The sequence below is a fragment of the Sprattus sprattus genome (genome assembly GCF_963457725.1).
Source record: "Sprattus sprattus genome assembly, chromosome: 17".
NCBI lineage: Eukaryota > Metazoa > Chordata > Actinopteri > Clupeiformes > Clupeidae > Sprattus > Sprattus sprattus.
The window spans coordinates 26,358,164-26,376,751 of record NC_137915.1 but is presented as its reverse complement, the minus strand read 5'-3'; the positions used below and the strand labels follow the sequence as shown (position 1 = coordinate 26,376,751).

The 18,588-nt window shown below is 42.6% G+C and overlaps 2 protein-coding genes across 2 annotated transcripts; one reads left to right on the top strand and one right to left on the bottom strand.

Moving 5' to 3' along the window:
* The first annotated feature begins 163 nt into the window (after nt 1-163).
* LOC308378737 (aspartyl/asparaginyl beta-hydroxylase-like) lies at nt 164-12,489 on the top strand. The gene is made up of 19 exons (XM_080855717.1): nt 164-595; nt 740-769; nt 856-900; nt 1,020-1,055; nt 1,278-1,310; nt 6,822-6,857; nt 7,058-7,120; nt 7,725-7,922; nt 8,045-8,130; nt 8,307-8,393; nt 8,566-8,716; nt 8,849-8,985; nt 9,174-9,272; nt 9,429-9,518; nt 9,768-9,905; nt 9,995-10,124; nt 10,287-10,378; nt 10,663-10,796; nt 11,042-12,489. Exons 1-19 carry the CDS (start codon nt 577-579, stop codon nt 11,190-11,192), a joined length of 1,755 nt encoding a protein of 584 aa, XP_080711843.1. The 5' UTR covers nt 164-576; the 3' UTR covers nt 11,193-12,489.
* A 2,871-nt stretch (nt 12,490-15,360) lies between these two features.
* Nucleotides 15,361-17,492, bottom strand: LOC308378586 (gamma-glutamyl hydrolase-like; the record flags this gene model as incomplete). The annotated part of the gene is made up of 7 exons (XM_080855525.1): nt 15,361-15,482; nt 15,612-15,746; nt 16,244-16,334; nt 16,421-16,527; nt 16,756-16,894; nt 17,027-17,111; nt 17,359-17,492. 7 exons carry the CDS (start codon nt 17,490-17,492, stop codon nt 15,361-15,363), a joined length of 813 nt encoding a protein of 270 aa, XP_080711651.1.
* Between the last annotated feature and the right edge of the window lie 1,096 nt (nt 17,493-18,588).

Here is an 18,588-nt window from a genome sequence, read left to right as displayed (position 1 = left end):
ACCCCCCAACATAGGCCAGTGACGGGTAATGTATGAAAGTATTCCCATGATATCCCTAGTTTTCTCTAAAAGCCCACTATTTGGGGGGGGGGGGGGGGGGTCTGTGTATCAGTTTAACCCTACATTTTCAAGCATAATGGAGAATATACAGTATATCCAAAACGTAAGTTTACAGTTAGAATCTGGAAACACTGGGCTTACAATAAGCTAGTTTCTTGTAAGTGATAAATGGATGATTCATATTTTGGGCGATTAGAGCATCGTCTCGATTTTCAATCTTTAAGCATCCAACTAAATAGTTTTATTAAGATTCCCCAAAAGCATCCCTTCCTGCAAGGCAACACAGGTCAGCTCTGTAAGGCGGTGGGATGCAAGCATTAAAAATGCTGCACTTATAAAAAGCTTCTCTTTTATACAGACACACACTCACACACACACACTTCTTAAGTTAACCCAACCAAACTTGTGAAATATTCATCTCTTATTCATCACTCAGATAAATCTGATGAACAGGATGTTAGGTCAGATTCAAAGAGGGAAGCAGAACATGTTGGGGCAGAAACTGAATTTGTCAACATGGCATCATCGGATCAAGGTAGGCTATTAAACGAACAGCCAGCATCATTCTGAATGTGCATTTCATGATTTCAGTATTGAGTATATTGTAAGCTAGCTTTGGGGCATAAGTCACCTCTGTGTGTATTATGTTTGCTTATGCCTTTATGTGATATCTTGACAGATTCATTCAACATTGACCAAGATGTCACAGGTTAGACATACTCACACGTCATCATTGCATGGCCATGACATGACCCAGGGACCGCCTGTAAAGTGTTTTTTCTGTTTATTACACAGGTGCTTCTGGCTCCTCTCATTTGGAGCAGGAGTTTATGCCATTTGGTAGGTGGACATTCTCCCAACCTTATGGAGACAGTCAAAAGAATCAGGCACCATTTTGTGTTATGACTTTTTTTCTGTGGTGCTAAGATGCTAACTACATGTTGGTTGTCTTACTGTAGATTCTACAGAGACCACTTTTGATAGTTTCGTTCAAGGTCAGTACACATCACAGGACCTCCTTAATCATGTGACTGACACCACCTTGTGTTCAGGATTAAGGAGTAATGCTCTGCACCATTTCATTTAGTGTACAGAAATCTCATGGGATTAGGGAATCTTTCCACACTTTTTATCCCAAACTATTGCCAATAAATACCAACTACAGCCTCGCTGCAGTTATGTCCTTCTCTTTTCTGTTCCTCTCATACTTAATACAGAAATGGACCTGGACTCCATTGACACCACTGGAGGTAATGCAGAACAGACTTGTCTTCTTTGGACAGACACAGATGCTGTGGGCATATCATAATATTATACATTTTAGGATGAATAACTGGGTTATTGTCATTTATACTGCTAAATGGCAACATCTTCATATCATTTTAAAGGGGTTACATTGTTGCCTATTTTTATTGATGAGCCCAGGTCTGTCTTCTCATGTGTAACATTTGCCCTTAGTCAGGTAGAACCCCAGGATAGGTGTCGCATAAGGTACTTATTTAAGCAATAAGCCCCAAGCGCACGGACTCGCGGGGCTTATTGCTTTTCTAAACCTGTTACTACACATATTTGATATGGTTTCATAAATAAAGACAATTCAATTTAAGAAACAATAGTTTAATGATAAACCGTCATTCTTCCGCCACTAAAAATTTTAGTCCCTAAATACAGCCGCGGAAAAAATTAAGAGACCACTTCAAAATTATCAGTTTCTCTGGTTTTACTATTTATTGGTATGTGTTAAAGTAAAATGTACATTTTTGTTTTATTCTATAACCTACTGGCAACATTCCTACCAAATTTAAAATAAAAATATTGTCATTTAGATCATTTATTTGCAGAAAAATGACAATTGGTCAAAATAGCAAAAAAGATGCAGTGTCTTCAGATCTCGAATAATGCAAAGAAAACAAGCTCATATTCATTTTTAAACTACACAATACTAATGCTTTAACTTAGGAAGAGTTCAGAAATCAATATTTGGTGGAATAACCTTGATTTAAAATCACAACTTTCATGTGTCTTGGCATGCTCTCCACCAGTCTTTCACATTGCCGTTGGGTGACTTTATGCTACTCCTGGCGCAAGAATTCAAGCAGCTCGGCTTCTTTTCATGGCTTGTGACCATCCATCTTCCTCTTGATCACATTTCAGAGGTTTTTTATGGGATTCAGGTCTCGAAATTGGGCTGGCCATGACAGGGTCCTGATCTGGTGGTACTCCATCCACACCTTTACTGGCCTGGCTGTGCGGCATGGAGCATTGCCCTGCTTGAAAAAACACTTCTCAGAGTTGGGGAACATTGTCAGAGCAAAATGAAGCAAGTTTTTCTTCTGGGACAACGTTGTACTTTGCCTGGCTGAGGTTTGTAAAAGACCATAAGGATTGAACCAAAGCGGACTGGAGGGTCTTCTAAGTTCGTTTTCTCTGATGAGTCCAATTTTCAGCTTTGCCCAACACATGGTCGTCTGATGGTTAGACGGAGACCTGGAGAGGCCTACAAGCCACAGAGTCTTGCACCTACTGTGAAATTGGACTCATCACTTCCCCGTGAATCTATCTATAAATCCAGGAATCTCTGTGTGTGGGTGTGTGTGTGTCAGTGTCAGTCTGTCTAGGGCGTATCTCCCTGACGGTAGATACGTTAGTTATGATATTTCGCAAGTAGCTTACGCATGTCATGAACCTGTGCATCCTTGATTTTGAAGATTTTTGAATTTATAGTTCGCGAGATATTTGTATTTTACCGTTTCCCATAGGAAACAATGGGTTATCGTTTCCCGTCCCGTCGGCACTATGGGTAGTGATGTCACAATCAAACAATATACGCGTAGTAACTATCCTGCCTTCACTCAAAGCTCAGAATACCGTTGGATAGAGGAGGTGAGGTCCGCATTCAAATTCTTCTTGGTGAACAGATACAGACTTTTGCTCAGGTAATCTTAAGACAGTGATTGATTTGATCTATTCGTTTATTTTTAAGCTTCTTTATATTAAGTTTCTAAGTAATGTAGCTTACGCATGTCATGAACCTGTGCATCCTTGATTTAGAAGATTTTTGAATTCATAGTTTGCGAGATATTTGTATTTTACTGTTTGCCGTAGCCTACGGTGCAAACCCATGTCACCGTTGTAGCGGTGTAGTACTCCACTCTTGCGTTGTGATTTTGATTGGCACCCAGCCTTTTATTCACACACTCTGACAGGTTTAATGAACACAGAGCAAAGGCGATCACACACAGTATCTTCCGAATGACAGCCTCTCCCAGCCAGGGTAAATGCAGACTGAGGTTTATAATATTGCAATAATGAGAAAACAAAGTAAGCGAATTACAACAGATACATCGGGACACTTTTTTGTGAATGATGTCATAGTCATAGAACAGTCGTCGTCATAGATGTTACCCCCTACGGGCACTGCACTAGTTTCAATTAATAACAGTAATTCTCGTTTATGTCCCTGGCCCTGACAACGCGCTGGCAGCAGAGCGCATTTCAGAATGTTATAACAATGCCGTCTCCAGGTCATCTGACCAGCCCGTGTTTCTGATGGGAGATTTCAACACCTGTGACGTCACCGCACTTCTCCCACAGTTAGAACAGTATGTAACAACGCCAACACGGCTGAATAGAACGCTAGATTTATGTTTTGGAAACATCCCGGGAGCATATGTATCCAAGCCCTGCCCTGCCCTTAGGTCCTCAGATCATAATGTAATACTACTACTGCCTAAGTACAGACAAAAATTGAAGACCCAAAAAGTACAGGCCCAAACCATCATGGCATGGGAGGTAGACTCCATTCAAAGACTGAAAGGATGTTTTGAGCTTACAGATTGGGAAGAATTCTTCAGGGAATGCAATGGTGACCTTAACCTGTTGTACGATACCATATGCTCTTACGTCTCATTCTGTGCTGATAGTGTTATTCCCACCAAACAAATTAAGATCTTTGCAAACAATAAGCCATGGATAACCAAAGACCTTAAGAACTGTCTCAATTTAAAAAAGTTTGCATTCATCCAGGGTAACCAGCAGAGAGTTAAAGAGCTGAAAAAGGACCTAAAGCAGAAGACCAAGCTGGCCAAGCTCAACTACAAAAACAAAATGGAGGAGAAGTTCATCAGTGGAGATATAAGGCATGCATGGAGGAGCCTAAACACCATGATGGGCAGGAATAAGAACACTGCTGCAGTACAATGCCCAGACCCTGCTGCCTTTGCTGAAGAACTCAACACCTTCTATGCCAGATTCAACAACACTGACTCTATGGAGGAAATGGTCACTCTCCTATACCCCCCAGAATCTATCTGCATAGAAGAGAAGCGGGTTATATCCATCTTTTCCCATCTCCATTCCTCCAAAGCTCCTGGACCAGATGGGCTGAAGGGCAGAATACTGAAGGAGTGTGCAAGTCAGCTGGGCGGTGTAATGACGAAAATGTTTCAGCTCTTCCTAGATGCCAGTTTTGTTCCCAGGGCGTGGAAGGAGACCACCATCATCCCTGTTCCCAAAAAGCCCCGGGCTAAAGCTCTGAACGACTTCAGACCAGTGGCACTCACCTCTATCCTGTGCAAATGCATGGAGAGAGTTGTTGCAGGAGAGCTCACCACCACCATCGGTGAGAATCTGGATCCACTGCAGTTTGCCTACAAGCCAAAACGAGGTGTGGAGGACGCTACATTACATCTACTGGATACCATCACAAAGCACCTGGACTCCCAGAACTCCTTGGTCAGGATCTTATTCATGGACTTCTTGTCAGCATTTAATACAGTTAACATCAACACACTCCTGCATCGCCTTCAGCAGCTTCAGGTCAACCCAGCACTGACACTTTGGATCAAGGAGTTTTTAAAGGACAGACCCCAGCATGTAAAGGTCCAGGGTGTAACATCGTCCAACATACTCCTTAACACTGGAGTCCCACAGGGTTGTGTCTTGTTTCCCATCTTGTTCTCAATATACACCAATGAGATCACATGCAACATCAGTGGATTCAAGCTATTTAAATATGCAGATGATCTGGCCTTGTTGGCCAAACTGACAGATCAAAGCACCCTGTCCAAGTACACCCAATATATCACTGAAATGGCCCTGTGGTTCAAAGAAAGCTCACTGCAGTTGAACATCAGCAAAACCAAAGAACTGTGTTTCTCATAGGAGGAGGGCATCTAACACCCCACATCCACTTTCCTCACCTTTGACCCTGGAAAGACAAGTAGTTGAACAGGTGGTGAAGTTCAAATACCTTGGCACAGAGATCGACCAACGTCTGTCCTTTAGCCAGCATGCAGATGGGGTTTACAAGAAGGGACAACAACGTATGTATCTCCTGAGGAAACTAGACACCTTCAATGTCAGTAAAGACATTTTGTCAACTGCCTACCAATCTCTGGTGGAATCCATCATCACTTGCAACATTACATCCTGGTACGGCTTCCTCACAAACGCAAGCAAAAGCAGACTTAATAGATTAACTAAGCAAGCAAGCAAGCAAGCTAATAGGAATACACCAGAAAGCGCTGGAGGATCTGTATATCCAGGCAGTGGGAAGGAAGACCAACTCCATCCTCTTAGATCCCTCCCACCCACTCCATCCTGGTGTTGATCTACTTCCTTCTGGCAGAAGATTCAGAATGCCTTTGGCCAGGAAAGCTATCTACAAAAAAATTTGTCCCCATAGCTATACACACACAGAACACTCATTCCTCAAAGAACTCACACAAATAACACACACACACACACACACACACACACACACACACCTCCAAGCCTTCAGTCAAAAGACAATTTTCTAGTAAGGCAACGTACTAGACAATAAAGCTTTTTGAATCTTGAATCTTTGAATCTTTCAAAATAAAATACCTTCATAAAACCAATGAAAATCAGAATAAAACACAATGATGAAAAACACAAAGGTTACACTTTTGTGGACATCACACTTGCTATAATATTCAATATTACTTTATTTACCTTAAAGGTCACTTTGTAAAAGGTCATTTGTTCTCCGGAGAGACCTAAACATTTTTTTTAACCATTATTTTTGTCAACTCTGATTTCTGTATGAGAAGAGCTTTCATTTGATACCACACATGATGGGTTCAGTGTTTCCCCTACAATGATATTAGGGTGGTGGCCCGCCCCCCCAACGGCCCCGCCCGCCCCCCCTGGAAGGTCAAGTAAAAAAAAAAAAAAAAGCAACTTTATAAATATAGCGCCAGATCACAAAATAAGTCATTTAAGGTTACCTTTACCATAAAACATGTAAAATTATACTTATTGACTGCTGTCATTCAAAGAAACACATGAACATCATAATTCATTTAAGTGTTTGTGTCCGTGTCCGCCGCCACGGCGCGTCCGCCGCCGCGGTGCATCGCGCCGCGCCCCTGCCGCCGTCCCCCTAAGCTGTAAACCTAGGGGAAACACTGGGTTTTATACAATAATGTGCATCTGATAAAAAATGGTATGGTCAAAAAGGGGGCGTGGTCTATTATGTCATTTTTTTTTAATTGCTCAAGGGTGCCGGAGCGGCACCCGTCAGATTCTGAGTCTACAACCCCTAAATTATCAATTTATGCAAAAAAAATTGCATTAGTACCTTATGTGACACTTATGCCCACATTCCACAAAGTTCTACCTGACTACCTGCTTGTTCCTATTGTCTAAACATGACATGTGGTGGCAGTTGTGAAATCCTTAAGAGCATTCACTTCTGATGTTTTGGAGTGTTCAGTGTGAGTCTTGTGTTTCCTCAGAGCTGGTGGTGGAGTCCCCAATAGAGGAGACAGAAGGTCAGTGATTGTGTATCTCATGTTGGGTTTGGCGGAGGGGATATTCTGTCTCTCATATTGGGTGTGGCAGAGGGGATTTTGCACAATGGCATTTGTTCACCCCATTCTGAGGGAGGACTAGGTTTCTGCCTGGAGGTGGTCTCACCAGTGGCTCTCCTCTCACTCTATCTCTCTCTCTCTCTGTCTCTCCTATCATGTAGGAGCGAGTGATGCAACCGTGCTCTACAGTGAAGCGTTTGACAATCAACAAACAGAGGAAGCAGGTCTGCATGGAAACACACAAATACACACATTCACACATTCACACCAATAGGCATAAGATAAAAACTCCCTATAAAAGCACAAAATACAAAAAAAAAGAATTAACTAAATGATTTGACTGGACTGTGGTGATCAATTCTGGTGTTTATATTGACAAAATGAGCATTTTTATTAAAATCTGCATTTTGTGGGTTAAAAATGTCTCAATACACTATCTGCTGGTCAAAATCATCCTGAACCTTGCAAGACCGATGCTGACGTAGTACGTGGTACATCTCTACATCATAATATTCATACACTCTCAACCTAGTAAACTCTCAGCCCCTTCAAAATGATAGTGGGTGGAATTAGGCTTTGAGGGAGAATTTACACTTTAATGTCGGTTAAGAAATCCAACACATTTGCATCAGTGAAGTATCAACACAAATAGATGATTTACACAAAATCCTTAAAATAGACCATAAAATGAAAAAAAGAAATTAACATTTTTTTTTGTAACCAATATTTTTAGCTGGTTGAGCCACCAATGCAGACAATTTCTCATTTGCTATGAAGGAGGGCTTTTTAACTTTTAAACTTTTCATGCTGTTCTCACACCACCAACAGAGCCACAGGCTTCAGAGTCTGGTCAGGACATGGGCGGCTCCACCCAGAGCCCAGAGTCTGCTGCCGAGGCCCTTCAGGAGCCTACAGCGGAGCCAGAGGCCACAGCAGTAACACCAGAGCCTGCAGCACAACCTGCTCCACAGTCAGAGCCTCCTCAACACAACACCCAGTCAAACACGGCCGAGGCAGAGGCTACAGGTATGAGGATGGACATCTCCCCACACAGTTTGTCTTCGTTTGTAAAAGTGCGTAGCAGGACTGGCATCTGTATAAACCAGTGAAAATGGGGGTTTCCATCATTCATATTCATCATTCTATAGGTAAAAAGAAGAAGCCCAAGATGTTCAACAAATTTGACAAAACTATTAAATCTGAGCTAGATGCAGCAGAAAAATTGCGGAAAAAGGTACAAGCACAGTTGTCCCTTCAGTTGTCAAACCTGTTTTACACTTTCACTGTCTGTTTGTGGACAGCTATATTGTATGTCTCAGGTCATTAACATTGTGTGTGTGTGTGTGTGTGTGTGGTGTGTGTGGTGTGTGTGGTGTGTGTGTGTGTGTGTGTGTGTCCTTCTGTCTGTAGGGTAAATCAGAGGAAGCCTTAAGAGCCTTTGAAGGTCTTGTGCAGAAATACCCCCAGAGCCCCAAGAGTCGGTATGGTAGAGCACAGGTACCACAATGCTCTGCTCATACTGCACTTCTTACTGTCTGCAGTCACACAGTAAAGCACTACCACAGAGGGATCCATGAAGTCATGCTTTCAGGTGTTGTGGCATGGGCACATATCATTTCTGTGTGTGGTGTGTGGTGTGTGGTGTGTGTGTGTGTGTGTGTGTGTGTAGACAGAGGATGACCTAGCTGAGAAGATGCGCAGTAATGAGATGCTGCTGAAGGCAGTGAGCTCCTACAGAGAGGTTGCAGAGATCCCAGATGCTCCTGCGGCACTCATCAAAGCTGCACTCAAAAGAAGGGCAGAAAGACAGACGTTCCTGGGTATGCACACACACTGACACACACAGACACACACACACACACACACACACACACATGTGAAAGCAGTGTGTGTCTCTCTTTTTTCCATTTATCAATTAATTGTTTGTCTGTCTGTATTGTCTGTGATCGTAGGCCGAATGCGTGGGGCCTTGGCTACCCTGCAGCTCCTGGTACAGACCTTCCCAGAAGACATCACTTTAAAAAATGACCTCGGAGTGGCCCATTTGTTGCTAGGCGATAACGAGGCTGCCAAGAAAGTTTATGAGGAGGTGAGGGAGACTAAACTCTGACTCCGGTACAGGTTTACGCATGAGCTCATAATGCCATATTTCATAACCACCAGAGCATTCCATAACTTCTGTTCCCTGACAATAACTAGAGTGAATGAAAGACAGTGAGGGTTTACGTGTGAAGATGTTGTAGCCGTATAGCATCTCTATTCCTCATTTCTTCTCAGGTATTGGCTAAGGCACCAGGGGATGGATTTGCAAAAGTGCATTACGGCTTTATCCTGAAATCAGAGAACAAGATAGAAGAGAGCATCCCTTATCTGAAGGTATTAAATGGACCATTCACTCACACATACACACACACACACACACACACACACACACACACACTTTCCTACGGATACTCTCACACAACACAAGATATCAAACTCAGCCATGCTCATCCAGAGTACCCATGCAGGCATGTTCCCCTTGGCCCACAGGAAGGCCTGGAGAGTGAAGCAGCAGGCACCGATGACGGGAGGTTTTATTTCCACCTGGGAGACGCACTGCAGAGGGTCGGGGACCAGACTGTGAGTATGAGGGTCAGAAAATGGAGGTCAGATATTCAACTCCTGCCAAACCAGGTTTTTCTCTCTGTCTTGGTTATCACCGTTGGTCTAGAGACACAGGTTTGGAAAAATGAGGTACTATATGTAGTAGTACTGAAACATTAAGTGATTGAGTGTGTGTATTTATGTTTGTGTTTTTGGGTTGTGTAATGAATATTTGTGTGTGTGTGTGTGTGTGTGTGTGTGTGTGTATGTGTGTGTGGACTGAAGGCCTATGACTGGTATGAGCGGGGTCACAAGCGGGGTCACTTTGCCTCCGTGTGGCAGCGCTCCCTGTATAATGTGAAAGGACTGCGAGCCCAGCCTTGGTGGACAGCAAAGGAGACTGGATACACCGACCTGGTGAAGGTAAAAGATGGTTTATCTGCTGTACGCCCAAAGGATGATTGTGTTGTTATTTAAGTACCACACGCCTCACATCGATCTCATGCGTGTAGACACTGGAGCGGAACTGGATGACCATCAGGGATGAGGCTTTGTCTGTGATCAACGGTAGCGCGTTTACTGCTGAGGACGAGAACCTGAGAGAGACGGGTGACTGGGAACAGTTTACTCTGTGGCAGCAAGGTAACATGCATTGAGATGTGTACACACACACACACACACACACACACACACACACACACACGCACACACACACACGCACACACACACCCACCATCACCCTACAACATACAGATACTCTACTGAAATATGCTCACGTGTGCCCCATCTTGTGCTGTCTCTCAGGACGTAAGGCTGCCTCCTCCTGCAGTAGTGTTCCAAAGACCTGCGCCCTGATGGAACGCTACCCAGAAGCGACAGGCTGCAAAAGAGGCCAGGTGAGCTAACAACACCTGTCGCCAGGGGCGGCTCACGGCACACGAGTCCTCCCTCTTCACCTCCCCTCACAACAGCATGTTCAGTTATTTTTCTCTTTTTAACTTCTGTTTCGAGTTCTTTCTGGACTGTTCTTTCTAGTCATCTCCCTTGTGTGACTTCAATAAAGTCATATTCCACTTGTAACTCCGAAAACAGCCGTTTGATTAACCTTACACATGCTGGATAGTCCTTTCATTGAATGCTCCTCTTCCTGGCCCGTCCCCCGACACCCCCCCACTGGCAGATCAAGTTCTCGGTGATGCAGCCCGGCACCCACGTCTGGCCGCACACTGGGCCCACCAACTGCCGCCTGCGGATGCACCTGGGCCTCGTCATCCCCCCAGACGGCTGCAGGATCCGCTGCACCGACCAGACCAGGTCAGCCCACTCGCACGCACGCACGCACGCACGCACGCACGCACGCACATATACCATGGGTATTACCAAACACGCACGCATGCACATATACATACCAAACAAAGCAGCACAACAGGTAGTCAAACCCAAAACATGGGCACGGCACATTGAGACACATGTGTTCAGGTATGTTATGTAAAGCAGTCTGAAAGTACTGAGGAGTGCCATTGATGGTATATCACACGTGTTGAAACATTACATTACAGGAGCTGGGAGGAGGGCAAGGTCATCATCTTTGATGATTCTTTCGAACATGAAGTGTGGCAGGAGGCAGACCGCTCCAGACTCATCTTCATCGTTGACGTGTGGCACCCCGACCTCAGCCAGTCCCAAAGACAGACGCTGTCACCCATATAGAGGTCAAAAGGTCACACACTAAGACTCTTGTTCCCCAACACAGGGCTCAGCCAATCCCAAACCGTCTCGCTTACCATCTTTTCAGTCATGCCGGAAAGCATGAATATACATGTGGAAGGGGGGAACTGAAGCTCGAGAGTTCTCTGATTCTGTGAGATAAATATTCCCTTTACCCGAATGAACGCCTGTGGTACTGATATGAATGTAAATACTATATCTAGAAGCTTAATGAAGAACAATGGAGTTGCACCTCCGGAGGGCTTCAGCTCAATTCCAGCTCAAATTCAACACGAAACATTCCCATTTTAATTCCATGGTTGGCGGATAGGAACACAATATGAAACTTTGCTCTAACTGCATAGTTTGAATTTGACATTAGGCTAAGATAGTAGTTTTCAGAGGGATCATAATTAACAAGTGGCCGTTTTTGTTGTTATTAGAAGTTAGATACTTGGAGTAAGTATGTTTTTGTGAGTTACTTTTTTGTTTTAAAGAAAACAAGTGATACTTCTGAAGGTCCTGTTTTCACGTGAGTGTGCTTTGCACTTTGTGTTTGTTGTGTGTGTGTCTGTCTTTGTTGGATGGGTGCTGCCTTGACTTAACTGAAGTCTATCATTTGTGTATGTTGTACGTGTGGGTGTGTGTGTGTGTGTGTGTGTGTTATTTGAAGGATGGTAAGATGCCAAATACCATCACGTCGGTCCTCACTGTATCATGTGTGCCTCAATTCTAAAGCTAAATCACATGAACATTTATGACCAGGCTCTGGGGCTGAGGCAGAGGAGCCATTTCATGCAACAGAGTTTGCTCACAGAAATATGAGTGAACGTTTCTTAGAACATATCATGTGCGCAGGTCTGAGCACCTGAGTGGCCAAACCAAACGCTGCTGTCCACCCCATTCAGGAGCCCTTCTGCATTTCTGCATTCCCACTGTCTGTAGTCACTAGGCACAAACTAATTGCTTTTGAAGTTTCATTATTTTTTTTAACAGGTGACTTACTCTCCCCCCCATTTTAGTCATGCGTCACAGACATTTTGACCAGTAGATCAAATGGGCAGATCCCCAAACCTTTCCAATACCACTGTGTGTGTTTTCCTTTCTTTTGTCTTAATATGTCCTGTCCAAACTCAATAACTGAATAGTTTGGCATTTTTCAACCCATGTCCATTTGAAATGTTCGTTACCCACTATTAAGATGCTTGTTTGATGCTAGACACACTATTCCCTTGAACCATGGTGAAAAGAATTGGGTTTGCTTTCAGCGGATCACAGAAAGTGCCTCTCAGGATAACTGACCTGCTGTAATAAAATGCCAACTGACATCTTGTAATTTGTTGCACTGAATAACTAAACATTTATGAATGGATGCCATTTTTGTTCTGTGAGTAAACAATGTCATCAATACACTCTGTGTTTCTCTGGACACTTTAAAGGTAGTGGAAGAAAAGTAATTGCTTTGTGTGACAATACTGCTTTACATGCACCAGTGTTTTAGCTTACATTTAACAATATGACAACTTAAGACACACATCACAATGGTCAGCAGATTGAGTATTTGAGAACAAATGACTGTGATTAAGCACACTTTCAATGAATTTGACTGAAAATTAGGCCATATAAAACAATGTTAAACAAAGGATTGTCCAGGTGGTGTGTGTCTATCCGCTTTAGAACCCTAATCACAGGACCCCGGGTGGTGTGTGTCCATCCGCTTTAGAACCCTAATCACAGGACCCCGGGTGGTGTGTGTCCATCCGCTTTAGAACCCTAATCACAGGACCCCGGGTGGTGTGTGTCCATCCGCTTTAGAAGCCTAATCACAGGACCCCGGGTGGTGTGTGTCCATCCGCTTTAGAACCCTAATCACAGGACCCCGGGTGGTGTGTGTCCATCCGCTTTAGAACCCTAATCACAGGACCCCGGGTGGTGTGTGTCCATCCGCTTTAGAACCCTAATCACAGGACCCCGGGTGGTGTGTGTCCATCCGCTTTAGAACCCTAATCACAGGACCCCGGGTGGTGTGTGTCCATCCGCTTTAGAACCCTAACCTTCAGTAACCCTAACCTAAGGTTTATTGCTCTTGATGCTCCTATCGCCTGCATGCACATAATGCTTTATTTGTAACTCGGCATACAATCATTTGTAAGCAATTAAACGCTGCCCCTGTTGATGAGATTGTATTTGCACATCCTTGTAAATGACAAGTGCAATTGCCTACAGTTTGCACAAATTTCAAATGATGTAGTACATCTTTGAAAATGGTTAGGTTCAATTGCCTTTCGTTAGCCCAATTACCAATTGAATATACAGTATCTTGCTGGTCTAAACTGACTTGTTTCTCAGTCAAGTCGCTGTTCTCTGCAAAACATGTTGGCATAATTTCCTTGTGTACATCATCACCTGCAAAATAGTTCACTCCACTGTCCAAATCTTTCAGGCACATTATACCATGAAAAACATCAAACTATATACTGTAAAATGGATCTCTTGTATCATCAGCTTACAGTAATTTTCAGGTGCAAATAGAACTTTACAAATCAAGGGGGAGATTCACACATCCAATCACACAGTAAGTTTAGTTAGCTGACAGGTCCTATCCAGGAGTATAAATGCTTCCATCAAATATCTAGAGCTTGACCAAGTTCAGTACAATTTATGAACATGGAAGCACCTGGCCAGGGAAACAACCAAGGGCAACTGCCTGTTCGAGGAAGAGGAGGAAGAAGAAGAGGAGCAACGGTGGATGTCCCAGGCCAGCGCTGGGGCAACATCACCATGTGTGATGCCATTTTAGAGAATGGTGTTTTCACCCACATTCCCAGTCTTGGCCCATACAATATCCAGAAGCTCCAGGTTGTGTTGTTAGTGTAGGCTATACATCATTTTAGTTTTGATGTGCTTATTGTATGACAGTATATTGCGCTGTACACATTTTCTGTTACTGTAACCACGATGTATGGCAATAACTGTAATAATTTCCATGGCAGTATGAGTGCTACCTTGTAGGCTACGCTTGAATTATTATTTTTTCTGTTTGATACACAAAGTATTCTGGAAAGAAAACATCTACTGCAGTAAACATTCAGTGTCAAAGGACTGAGCCAAGACTGAAATGTGCACTTGAGGGATATTTCTATGGTCCACTGCCATGCTGACAAAACATCTAAACGTTTTGACCTGCAGAGTTTAAACAATGCCAAAAGGACTTTTCATTTTGGGGGCACTGACTATTTGTATGAGAAAAGGAATTCGTTTTGACTGATGAGTTGTCTGTTTTTTTTGTCTGTTGACCTTTTGCAGGTGTGCCTTAGTGTTTTGCTAAACCATCTAGGTCATTTTGGCAAATGTATTTAAAGTCCTCAGAATGAGCTTTTTTTTCGAGAGAGAGATGAGCCACTAGTCTGGGAAGTCCCGCCCCACTTCTTTCGGCCAAATTGATTTTGCCTCTGCAGTGGGTCTGGCCAACTTTGGATACCCGTTCATTTCAAGATTTCCAGAATCCTTGGAGCCAATCACAAACTGGCTTTTGGCTACCTGGCGCGCCATTGGCGGATTTAAACTTACCACGGCTACTTTACAAAATCTACTGCACAGAGAGTTTTTAAACATTGGACATGGTGGCCGCCGAAGCACCGCAAAACTTCGATAAGGCAAGTTTTCTTTGAAAACAGAACAGAAACTTGCCCTGGAACAATTCATACAGAAAAAATATGTGTTTGCTTTATTACCGATCGTTGTATCGTTGTATAGTATCGTTGGTCTGATTGGTTAAAGGCGTGTCCAATTACGTGAGTGAAGTGGATCGCTGATGAGTAGTTGGCCAGACTAACTGAGCAAATGCAATGCAATGAAGGGGCAGGGAATTCCCAGACAAATGAGCCACAGCAATCGAGAAGGAACCTTTCATTTTTGGGGCAATGACTATTCATATGAGAAAATGACCTTTTGAAGGTGATCTATGTAGTTGTGCTGAACCATTTTGGCTATTTTGCCAAATGCACTAAGATTTTTGAGAATGTCATTTCTGTTTTGTGAAATTACCCAAAGCAATGGAGAAAAACTGTAATCAAACATATCTAGAGTCAAAGCATTAATAAACACAGGAACCAAAACAAGCTGGTGTTAATCAAACTCAAGAAGACATTATTAGTTAAATGTTTAAGATCTAGTCAAAGTAGAAGGTCTGAAAGAAGGGTGTATTTTCTGAACTGTTCTCAGGACAGTAGTTGTAGATTAAGGATCTTTTCTCCTCTTCTGCACTTGAAAAGGCATGGAAGTTTTTCCTTGCTGAGAGATGAAGAATTAAGATCAGAAACATGTTAACAAATGTGTCTTAAACAACCAGTATGAACAAAATAATATGAAGGTGTACACCCTCACAGTTAAGTTAATTGGCCAGTTTTTTTCCTTTCTCACCTTCATTAACAAAGAAGTGTGCAAAGTAGAAAGTAGTTTGGATTGCAGAGGGCGAGTGAGGGAAGAAGGGCTTGCCCCATTCAAAAGCATTCTTCTCTGGATGCCACACTGTGCCATACACTGGAAGGTTGTAGGCTGTGGACACACAAATACACACACATACTTCACAGTATACACTGGTAGGTTATAGGCTATGGACACACAAATACACACTTACCCTTCACACTATCAACCAAATTCAAAGGGCACTGACATACTGACTATCAACTGTAAAATAACTAGTGCTGTCCGAATAAATAATTGAATAATCAATCACACCATTTTCTGTGAAAAATCACAATGAATCGTTTTATTTTTCTTCTTAAGACCTTGTGAATTGAATTAAGCTCTGTGTCAGGTGTACGTTGGATGCCCCCAGATATTTTAACCATTACATTTGCACTAACAGAAATAATAGCAAAATGCAGGCAGATTAATTGTTATTTTTTTTAAACACAGGTTTATTGTGTTGTTTATTTTGAAGTATTCCAAATTAATCGCAAACAAATTATGCATTAATTTTGACAGCACAGAACATAACCCATTTAATTCTCCCTGGTTTGCTGTTCCTTACTTGATCTTTGATGTCTTACCTTCTATAGTGGAGACATAATCCTCTTCCCCATCATTGTTGGTGCTCAAGATCTTATAGAAATGTCTTAAATTCTCATTATTATTAAAACTCTAAAGAGAAAACAAACAGAAGTAAGCACTTTATCTTTTAGTGCCAGGCTATACATTGCAACAAATGTATATATTTTTTCCCATACCTCCATTGTGATGCTGTATTTGTGACTGTGCAATGTGATGCACTCAGTGGCTAGAGATGTCATGAGATCATCAGGGAAATCCTGGAACAGCCTGCTGTGTTTTGCCTCTGCATCAGAACCATAATGTAAGACATTTCCACCAGACATACTCTTCCCTTCCCTTGTAGTAAGTCTGGGAATCCCTCCCTAACTGGGCTTGAAATAAATGACTGACAAAATGATCTATGGAAGTCCCAAGGCTGGATGGCATTTGATCTATGAGTGATGTCTGCCTTAGTGTCCACTGACTCTTCATCAGAGATGTGTTATTTGGTCTTTCACCTAAGTGTACTTACCCTCTGTGAAGTCCATTGGCAGTGCACATCCACAACTATCTGTTTGAGAGCGCAGATGCTCCCCACTGGTGAACAGTGTCAGCAGCTGAAATCCTAGACATGTACCCCACACCGGGAAGTAATCCCCTCTGGAGTTGGCCTGACAAGTCACAGAGAATCCACCACACACACACACGCACACAACACATGTACACGTATTTGAGCTGGGAAACATTTGCTAAGCCTATAGAAATATTAATAAAGTGTAGGTAGGCCTTATCATCCAACTCACCTCTATAGCTAGTTTATAGAAAACTGCTGCTGCTTTGGCATAAGCAGAGTTGAACATGCTAGCCCTTCCACCGGGAAATAAAATCCTGCAACAATTATGCAAAAACATATAAATACTGTATATAAAAAATTGACTCTTTAAGATGGAAACTCTCAACAAAGAAGCTACTCACCCATTTATTGAGTTAAAAATTCTTTGATATTCAGCCTCTGGACGATTAATCCTGTAAAGACAATACAATATCCCCCCAGAAAGTAAGTATAATTTAGGCTACAAGCCACATAGAGAGAATTGCATTCATTATTACTTGTCCATATGCTGCATACTCTTACATGATGGGAACCACACGTGCTCCACCACACTCCAGGAATTTGACGTAAGATGCTGGTATTTTGGCATTTTTCCCTTTTCCCTTTTCTGCAGAGAAGGCCTCTTGAGCCAGAATCCCTTCAAAGAGAGGGTGCATTTCATAAAAATCTATTTCATCACACCTTATACTTTAGACACTACATAACTGAATATCTTAACGGGATAGAAACGCCTTTATTCAAAGCAGTTGTCCTATGTTTTCAGTGTGTCAATGAGACACCTAAGCAAGAAGATGGATGAAAGGACACACATCTGTAACCACCCAGCTGGCTAATATCTAAACGTGACTGGCATAACATGATTAGCGTAAATGGGTCCATTAGAGCCTAATGATTATTAGACTACCACCTAACGCCATCAGACATCTCATGTATGACAAAGTGATTGGAACTCCCCCTCCGATCAACTGCAGGATCATCTGAAATCCACAAACATTTGTACCACCCTGTATTTGCCGTCCTTTTGGACCAAAGTGATATGTTCAACTAGAAAATGCATTTCCTGAAGGAAATACCAGCGCATGAAATGCACAAGTTAAGAAAGGAAGAAGAAAAGAAAGAAGAGTGAAAGAAGGAAAGAAGAGTGGAAGAATGAAAGAAGAAAGGAAAGAAGAGTGAAGAAAGGAGAGAAGAGAGGAAGAAGGAAAGAAGAGTGAAAGAAGAAAAGAAAGAAGAGTGAAGAAAGGAAAGAAGAGTGGAAGAAGAAAAGAAAGAAGAGTGAAGAAAGGAAAGAAGAGTGAAAGAAGGAAAGAATAGTTGAAGAAGGAAAGAAGAAAAGAAAGAAGCGTGAAAGAAGGAAAGAAGAGTGAAAGTAGGAAAGAAGAAAGGAGAGTGAAGAAAGCAAAGAAGAGTGGAAGAAGGAAAGAAGAGTGAACAAGAGTGGCTCTGGATACAGAGAAAAAGAGAGTGAAAATATTGAAAAAAGGAGATAAAAATGGAGTGAAGAAGAGAGATTGAGTGTGAGAGAAAGTAGACTGAGAGGGATAGAGAGAAAGATGGAGAGATGGAGAGAAAAAAAAAGTAGAGAATGGAAGGTGTCTTAATGTTCCTAGTTACAGTTAAATTGAGAGGGACAGAGAAGAGGTTCCTTGGATTTGGCGCAGGTGTCAGTGAAGCACAGGTGCAAGCCAGACCCTATTATGATGTCATAATGGCCCAATGTAAGTCAATGGGAAAATTTAGATTCGTTTTTCT